Raw genomic sequence first — 9,316 nt, 5'->3', positions numbered from 1 at the left:
GACATATATGATGAGCCAATGACAAGAGACACATGTGTGTAGCTACCAGTCAGCTCCCAGTACTACATAAGTTTGATAACAGAAGTTAAATTAAAAGTGTCAGAAAATGTCTGTGTATAAAGCCTTGCTGGTGATTAATAATCCGGGTTAGTGAAGGTCGGGGGTTAATTTGATATAGTTTTATGTACTGTTAAAGGGACAGTAAAGTCAAAATTAAACTTAAATGGATTGGATAGAACATGACATTTCAAAAAAAAACTTTCCAATTTACTTATATTATCATTTGTGCTTGGTTCTCTTAGTGTCCTTTGTTAAATAGCTATCCTAGGTGAACTCAGGAGCGTGCACGTATCTTCAGACAGCAGAGTTTGCACAAACATTTATAGCAATGTTATACATAGTTGCAAACACTGCTGCACAGAGTGCTAAATACACGTGCACGCCCCTAAACTCATATAATATCAGCCTCCTAGGTTTACTCTATAACAAAGGATATCAAAAGAACAAAGCAAATTACATAATAGAAGTAAATAGGAAAGTTGGGTAAAATTACTGCTCTATCTGAATTATCAGCGTTTAACTTTGACTGTCAGTTTTAGCTTCTGTGTTTGATGATGTTTTCCTAATTATTCTGTGATATTGTGTTGTTAATTACACAAAATACTGGTCTCGATTACAATCACTTTTTATTTGCAGGAAAAAACATTGTATATCATTATATAGTAAAAAGCAGCATTACATGATATATGCACACAATGGTATAAATATACCTAACACTTGTGCTCTTGATACAAAGGGATTTATCAGACATATAATGTTCCCTTTATATATACAGTATGTGCTATTATCAGTTCTTGTGGCTTCTAACTAACATGAAAACATCTAACAGACATAATATCCAGTTACAGAACATGACACACATATTACATACCCAGTATACATGTAGGTTATAGTAGCCATTTAAATTAAACTGATTATGATCACATGACACACATATTACATACCCAGTATACATGTAGGTTATAGTAGCCATTAAAATTAAACTGATAATGATCACATATGTACCGGTTACTGATATTGTGTCTCATGAAATAAAATCAGTTTCCCCTCAGTAATTCCTCTGGTATATAACATGTACAATGCTAAGCATCTATTGCTATAAGAAAAGGTTTATCCCCATGATGTGCACATTAAATATATCTCCCAGATGTCAATCATTTGAGACTGATGTTCTTGTTTATATAATTTTCTAACAATCTATTCATATAAAGACTCCTTAATTCTGTAAATGTAATTATTTGCTCCCCTATGTAAATCAAACGTACAACTCCTAATACTGGCATATTAATAAACAACACTGTGGGTGCTTTGGTAGTGAATGGTTTAGTAAATTGGTCAGTATGAGGAAAGATTTGTATATTCCTGTGTGGTGTTTAAATTCTATCACATTTATATGAGAGAAACTGAGGAGCACATAAATAGATGAACAAAGGAGAGCTCTTCCAATCTGGTGCTTTTATAACTAGGATTTAGAAAGTATTATTTACAATAACATCTCTATTGATGCTTCAATTAAGAGAGTTTATTCTCTTTATGATAATTTTAAAAAAGGTTTGTACACTGTGTATATAATGTTTATTTGTGTGTAAATATTTGGTGTTTTGTGATACCTGATTTCAATAAAACCCTTTTTCCACTTTCTAAACATATGAAAGGTTTCTTCCCTTGTGAATCTTTTCATGTTTTCTCAGATTACTCTTTTCTGTAAAACTTTTTCCACACTCTGTACATGTAAAAGGCTTTTCTCCTGTGTGAATCCTTTCATGCTTTTTCAGATCACTCTTTTCTGTAAAACTTTTTCTACACTCTGTACATGTGAAAGGCTTTTCTCCTGTGTGAATCCTTTCATGATTTTTCAGACTGCTTATTTGAGTAAAACTTTTTCCACACTCTGTACATGTGAAAGGTTTTTCTCCTGTGTGACTCCTTTCATGCTTTTTCAGATGACTCTTTCGTGTAAAACTTTTTCCACACTCTGTACATGTAAAAGGTTTTTCTCCTGTGTGATTCATTTCATGCCTTTTCAGATATCTCTTTTCTGTAAAAAAAATTCCACACTCTGTACATGTGAAAGGCTTTTCTCCTGTGTGAATCCTTTCATGTTTTCTCAGACTACTCTTTTCTGTAAAAAAAATTCCACACTTTGTACATGTGAAAGGCTTTTCTCCTGTGTGAATCATTTCATGCTTTTTCAGATGACTCTTTTGTGTAAAACTTTTTCCACACTCTGTACATGTGAATGGCTTTACCCCTGTGTGAATCCTTTCATGCTTTTTCAGATCACTCTGTTGTGTAAAACATTTTCCACACTCTGTACATGTGAACGGCTTTTCTCCTGTGTGACTCCTTTCATGCTTTTTCAGATCATTCTTTTGTGTAAAACTTTTTCCACACTCTGTACACGTGAAAAGCTTTTCTCCTGTGTGATTTTTTTTTATGAGTTTTCAGATTATCCAATTGTGTAAAACTTTTTCCACACTCTGTACAGCTAAATGGTTTCTCCCCTGTGTGGGTCCTTTCATGAGCTATACGTTTTGTCATTTGTATAAAACATTTGACACCCTCAGGACATGTGTTTGGCTTCTTACCTGTGTGAATTTGGTGGTGTTCTAGGAGATGAGACTTATATCTAAAGCTTTTCTCACATCCTGTAGATTTGAAAGGTCTCTCCTTTGTATGACTCATTTGGCAAGACTGTAGACTTTTCTCTTCTTTAAATTTTTTTGAAAACTCAGTAAATGTTTGTGGCTTATCCTCAGGGATAATCATTTCACTAGATAAGGCATAATTCTTGTCCTCTTGTTTGATGACTAAATTACTCTCTGTACATAATGATTGCTGCCCAGTTCCTGACAATTCACCATCTTCTTTAAATATCTGCTGTGATTTCTCCAATGTTTGTGAATATTTATTAGTGTCTAAAAATGTTGGAGTCTGTGGTATCATTCTGATGCTTGTTGTAGTTAAGGATGGATATGAACTATTCATGTGTTTGTCTACATAAAAAGAAATTAAATAAAAATAAGTAACAATATTTATTCTTTATAATACATCCATTTAAATAAAAATCATATTATTCGTTTATACACAACAAAATGTCTTCCATTTTTTGTTAATTTTTACATTTATCCTATTATATAAAAGGCCAAGAGTGTTTGTTCGAAGCTGTCATGCACAGTAGAGACAGCACGAGGACAAACACACCTGGCCTTTGAGTCCTACTCCCTAGCTGATCCATCATCTGCGGCAGAAGTGGGCGTGGCTGGGCGTGAGCGGGGCGTGGTAGACATGAAGGGGGAGTGGCCGTGCGGCGATGGCCATGAAAGGGGCGTGGCTGGGCACGGTCACGAGATAGAGAGGGGAGGGAGACAGAGAGGAGGGGAGAGAGAGAGGAGAGGGGGAGAGAGTGAGGAGAGGGGGAGAGAGAGAGAGAGAGAGAGAGAGAGAGAGGAGGGGAGAGAGAAGGGCAGAGAGAGAGGAGGAGAGAGAGAGGAGAGGGGGGAGAGAGCGCAAAAGAGATGGGGCAGAGAGCGCAAAAGAGATGGGGGAGAGAGAGAGCAAAAGAAACGGGGGAGAGCACGAAGAGAGAGGGGAGAGAGCGCAAAAGAGAGGGGGAGAGAGAGCGCGCAAAAGAGAGGGGGAGAGAGAGAGAGCAAAAGAGGGGGGAGAGAGAGAGAGCAAAAGAGGGGGGGAGAGAGAGAGAGCAAAAGAGGGGGGAGAGAGAGAGAGAGCACAAAAGAGAGGGGGGAGAAAGAGAGAGCAAAAGAGAGGGGGGAGAAAGAGCACAAAAGAGAGGGGAGAGAGAGAGGGGGGGAGAGAGAGAGGAGGGGGGAGAGAGAGAGGGGGTGAGAGAACGCAAAAGAGAGGGGGAGAGAGAGAGCACAAAGAGAGGGGGAGGAGAGCGCAAAAGAGAGGGGGGAGAGAGAGAGAGAGGAGGGGGGAGAGAGGGAGGGAGAGAAAGAGGAGGAGGGAGAGAGAGAGGGGAGGGAGAGAGAGAGAGAGAAGGGGGAGAGAGAGGGGGAGAGAGAGATCAAAAGAGAGGGGGAGAGAGAGCACAAAAGAGATGGGGGAGAGAGAGAGGGGGGAGAGAGAGAGCTCAAAAGAGAGGGGGAGAGAAAGCGCCAAAGAGATGGGGGTATAGAGAGGGGGGAGAGAGAAAGCGCAAAAGAGATGGGGGAGAGAGAGAGCTCAAAAGAGAGGGGGAGAGAGAGCGCAAAAGAGAGGGGGAGAGAGAGCGCAAAAGAGAGGGGGAGAGAGAGCCCAAAAGAGAGGGGGAGAGAGAGCTCAAAAGAGAGGGGGAGAGAGCGCAAAAGAGAGGGGGAGAGAGAGAGCAAAAGAGAGGGGGAGAGAGAGAGCACAAAAGAGAGGGGGGAGAGAGAGAGCACAAAAGAGAGGGGGAGTGAGAGCACAAAAGAGAGGGGAGAGAGAGCGCAAAAGAGAGGGGGGAGAGAGCGCAAAAGAGAGGGTGGGAGAGAGCGCAAAAGAGAGGGGGAGAGAGTTCAAAAGAGAGGGGGGAGAGAGAGCGCAAAAGAGAGGGGGAGAGAGAGAGCGCAAAAGAGAGGGGGAGAGACAGAGCGCAAAATAGAGAGGGGAGAGAGAGAGCAAAAGAGGGGGAGGGAGAGAGAGAGAGCACAAAAGAGAGGGGGGAGAGAGAGAGGGGGGAGAGAGAGAGAGAGGAGAGAGAGAGAGGGGGAGAGAGAGAGAGGAGGGGAGAGCAAAAGAGGGGGGAGAGAGAAAGCACAAGAGAGGGGGAGAGAGAGAGAGCAAAAGAGAGGGGGAGAGAGCACAAAAGAGAGGGGGGAGAGAGCGCAAAAGAGGGGGAGAGAGAGAGAGCACAAAGAGAGGGGGGAGAGAGAGAGGGGGAGAGAGAGAGGAGGGGAGAGCTAAAGAGGGGGGAGAGAGAGAGCACAAAAGAGAGGGGGAGAGAGAGAGAGCAAAAGAGAGGGGGGGAGAGAGTGCAAAAGAGAGTGGGGGAGAGAGCGCAAAAGAGAGGGGGGAGAGCACAAAGAGAGGGGGGGAGAGAGAGCGCAAAAGAGAGGGGGGAGAGAGAGCGCAAAAGAGAGGGGGAGAAAGAGAGCGCAAAAGAGAGGGGGAGAGAGAGAGCGCAAAAGAGAGGGGGAGAGAGAGAGCGCAAAAGAGAGGGGGGAGAGAGAGAGCGCAAAAGAGGGAGAGAGAGAGGGGAGAGAGAGGGAGGGGAGAGAGAGAGAGAGGAGAGGGGGAGAGAGCTAAAAAGAGAGGGGGAGAGAGAGCGCAAAAAAGATGGGGAGAGAGAGAGTGCAAAATAGATGGGGGAGAGAGAGAGCGCAAAAGAGAGGGGGAGAGAGAGAGAGCGCAAAAGAGAGGGGGAGAGAGAGAGCAAAAGAGAGGGGGAGGAGAGAGCGCAAAAGAGATGGGGGAGAGAGAGAGCGCAAAATAGATGGGGGAGAGAGCACAAAAGAGAGGGGGAGAGAGAGAGAGCGCAAAAGAGAGGGGGAGAGAGAGAGAGCAAAAGAGAGGGGGAGAGAGAGCACAAAAGAGAAGGGGGGGAGAGAGAGAGCACAAAAGAGAGGGGGGAGAGAGAGCACAAAAGAGAGGGGGAGAGAGCAAAAGAGAGGGGGGAGAGAGAGAGCAAAAGAGTGGGGGAGGGAGAGAGCGCAAGGAGTTGGACCACTGTACTGCAAAAAATGGCCCGTGTGAATGCGCTTTAGGACTAGTTTATCTATAAATCACAAATTAAAAAATGACGACAAAGAATGTTGCATAATGCAGACATCCCAACTCTCCCTGAAGTTCAGGGAGTCTCCCTAATTGTAATAGTGTCTCCCTGATGCCAGGAAATGGAATGCAATCTCCCTGAAACTAAAAGTACCATGATCCAATGTGGCCCAAATCCGGAAAAGTATTTCTTTAAGGAATGCCTTTAGTTGCTGGGACGTTAAAGAACCCTCAAAGCATCAGTAGCCAAAAAGCCCTCACTGAATTTAATAAAATAAAACACAAATACTACCTTATTTACTGCACATAATTAAACTTTGTATTCTAAAATATTTAAGCATTCAACAAGCGTATGATCACTGGAAAAACATAATTTATGCTTACCTGATAAATTTATTTCTCTTGTAGTGTATTCAGTCCACGGGTCATCCATTACTTATGGGATATATTCCCTTCCCAACAGGAAGTTGCAAGAGGATCACAAAAGCAGAGCTGCTATATAGCTCCTCCCCTCACATGTCATATCCAGTCATTCGACCAAAACAAGACAAGAAAGGAGAAACCATAGGGTGCAGTGGTGACTGGAGTTTTAATTGAAATTTAGATCTGCCTTAAAAGACAGGGCGGGCCGTGGACTGAATACACTACAAGAGAAATAAATTTATCAGGTAAGCATAAATTATGTTTTCTCTTGTTAAGTGTATTCAGTCTACGGGTCATCCATTACTTATGGGATACCAATACCAAAGCCAAAGTACACGGATGATGGGAGGGACAAGGCAGGAACTTAAACGGAAGGAACCACTGCCTGTAGAACCTTTCTCGTAAAAACAGCCTCCGAAGAAGCAAAAGTGTCAAATTTATAAAATTTTGAAAAAGTGTGAAGTGAAGACCAAGTTGCAGCCTTGCAAATCTGTTCAACAGAGGCCTCATTCTTAAAGGCCCAGGTGGAAGCCACAGCTCTAGTGGAATGAGCTGTAATTCTTTCAGGGGGCTGCTGTCCAGCAGTCTCATAGGCTAAACGTATTATGCTACGAAGCCAAAAGGAGAGAGAGGTTGCCGAAGCTTTTTGACCTCTCCTCTGACCAGAGTACACGACAAACAGGGAAGAAGTTTGACGAAAATCTTTAGTTGCCTGTAAATAGAACTTCAGGGCACGGACTACGTCCAGATTATGCAAAAGTCGTTCCTTCTTTGAAGAAGGATTAGGACATAATGATGGAACAACAATCTCCTGATTGATATTCCTGTTAGAAACTACCTTAGGTAAAAACCCAGGTTTAGTACGCAGAACTACCTTGTCTGAATGGAAAATCAGATAAGGAGAATCACAATGTAAGGCCGATAACTCAGAGACTCTTCGAGCCGAGGAAATAGCCATCAAAACTTTCCAAGATAAAAGCTTAATATCAATGGAATGAAGGGGTTCAAACGGAACCCCTTGAAGAACTTTAAGAACCAAGTTTAAGCTCCACGGAGGAGCAACAGTCTTAAACACAGGCTTAATCCTAGCCAGAGCCTGACAAAAAGCCTGGACGTCTGGAACTTCTGCCAGTCATTTGTGTAAGAGAATAGACAGAGCAGAAATCTGTCCCTTTAACGAACTAGCAGATAAGCCCTTTTCTAAACCCTCTTGTAGAAAGGACAATATCCTAGGAATCCTAACCCTACTCCATGAGTAACCCTTGGATTCGCACCAATATAAATATTTACGCCATATTTTATGGTAAATTTTTCTGGTAACAGGCTTCCGTGCCTGTATTAAGGTATCAATAACTGACTCCGAGAAGCCACGCTTTGATAGAATCAAGCGTTCAATCTCCATGCAGTCAGCCTCAGAGAAATCAGATTTGGATGTTTGAAAGGACCTTGTATGAGAAGGTCCTGCCTCAGAGGTAGAGACCATGGTGGACAGGACGACATGTCCACTAGGTCTGCATACCAGGTCCTGCGTGGCCACGCAGGCGCTATCAGAATCACAGATGCTCTCTCCTGTTTGATCTTGGCAATCAGTCGAGGTAGCATCGGAAATGGTGGAAACACATAAGCCATGTTGAAGACCCAAGGAGCCGTCAGAGCATCTATCAGTGCCGCTCCCGGGTCCCTGGACCTGGATCCGTAACAAGGAAGCTTGGCGTTCTGGCGAGACGCCATGAGATCCAGATCTGGTTTGCCCCAACGATGAATCAGTTGAGTGAAGACCTCCGGATGAAGTTCCCACTCTCCCGGATGAAAAGTCTGGCGACTTAGAAAATCCGCCTCCCAGTTCTCCACGCCTGGGATGTAGATTGCTGACAGGTGGCAAGAGTGAGACTCTGCCCAGCGAATTATCTTTGAGACTTCCAACATCGCTAAGGAACTCCTGGTTCCCCCTTGATGGTTGATGTAAGCCACAGTCGTGATGTTGTTCGACTGAAATCTGATGAACCTCAGTGTTGCTAACTGAGGCCAAGCTAGAAGAGCATTGAATATTGCTCTCAACTCCAGAATATTTATTGGGAGGAGTTTCTCCTCCTGAGTCCATAATCCCTGAGCCTTCAGGGAGTTCCAGACTGCGCCCCAACCTAGAAGGCTGGCATCTGTTGTTACAATCGTCCAATCTGGCCTGCGAAAGGTCATACCCTTGGACAGATGGACCAGAGAAAGCCACCAGAGAAGAGAATCTCTGGTCTCTTGGTCCAGATTTAGCAGAGGGGACAAATCTGAGTAATCCCCATTCCACTGACTTAGCATGCATAATTGCAGCGGTCTGAGATGCAGGCGCGCAAATGGCACTATGTCCATTGCCGCTACCATTAAGCCGATTACTTCCATGCACTGAGCCACTGACGGGCGTGGAATGGAATGAAGGACACGGCAAGCATTTAGAAGTTTTGATAACCTGGACTCCGTCAGGTAAATTTTCATCTCTACAGAATCTATAAGAGTCCCTAGAAAGGAGACTCTTGTGAGTGGTGATAGAGAACTCTTTTCCACGTTCACTTTCCACCCATGCGACCTCAGAAATGCCAGAACTATCTCTGTATGAGACTTGGCCATTTGAAAGCTTGACGCCTGTATCAGGATGTCGTCTAGATACGGAGCCACCGCTATGCCTCGCGGTCTTAGAACCGCCAGAAATGAGCCTAGAACCTTTGTAAAGATTCTCGGGGCCGTAGCCAACCCGAAGGGAAGAGCTACAAACTGGTAATGCCTGTCTAGAAAGGCAAATCTTAGGTACCGATAATGATTTTTGTGAATCGGTATATGAAGGTAGGCATCCTTTAAGTCTACTGTGGTCATGTATTGACCCTCTTGGATCATGGGTAGGATGGTTCTTATAGTTTCCATTTTGAATGATGGAACTCTTAGGAATTTGTTTAAGATTTTTAGGTCCAAGATTGGTCTGAAGGTTCCCTCTTTCTTGGGAACCACAAACAGATTTGAGTAAAACCCTTGCCCTTGTTCCGTCCGCGGAACTGGGTGGATCACCCCCATTACTAAGAGGTCTTGCACACAGCGTAGAAATGCCTCTTTCTTTATTTGGTTTGCTGATAACCTTGAAAGATGAAATCTCCCTTGT

General features: G+C 43.8%; 1 protein-coding gene across 1 annotated transcript in view; it reads right to left on the bottom strand.

Moving 5' to 3' along the window:
- Nucleotides 1-669: 669 nt before the first annotated feature.
- Nucleotides 670-9,316, bottom strand: part of LOC128661341 (oocyte zinc finger protein XlCOF6-like) — a 45,072-nt gene continuing 36,425 nt past the window's right edge. Inside the window, exon 4 of the mRNA XM_053715604.1 lies at nt 670-2,494. Coding sequence (XP_053571579.1) covers nt 1,701-2,494 — 794 coding nt within the window. The 3' untranslated portion in view covers nt 670-1,700. The remainder of the gene's footprint in view (nt 2,495-9,316) is intronic.

This window comes from Bombina bombina, chromosome 5 (genome assembly GCF_027579735.1).
Source record: "Bombina bombina isolate aBomBom1 chromosome 5, aBomBom1.pri, whole genome shotgun sequence".
Lineage (NCBI taxonomy): Eukaryota > Metazoa > Chordata > Amphibia > Anura > Bombinatoridae > Bombina > Bombina bombina.
Note: the sequence above shows the minus strand (reverse complement) of the source record. Positions and strands in the feature narration are given on the sequence as shown.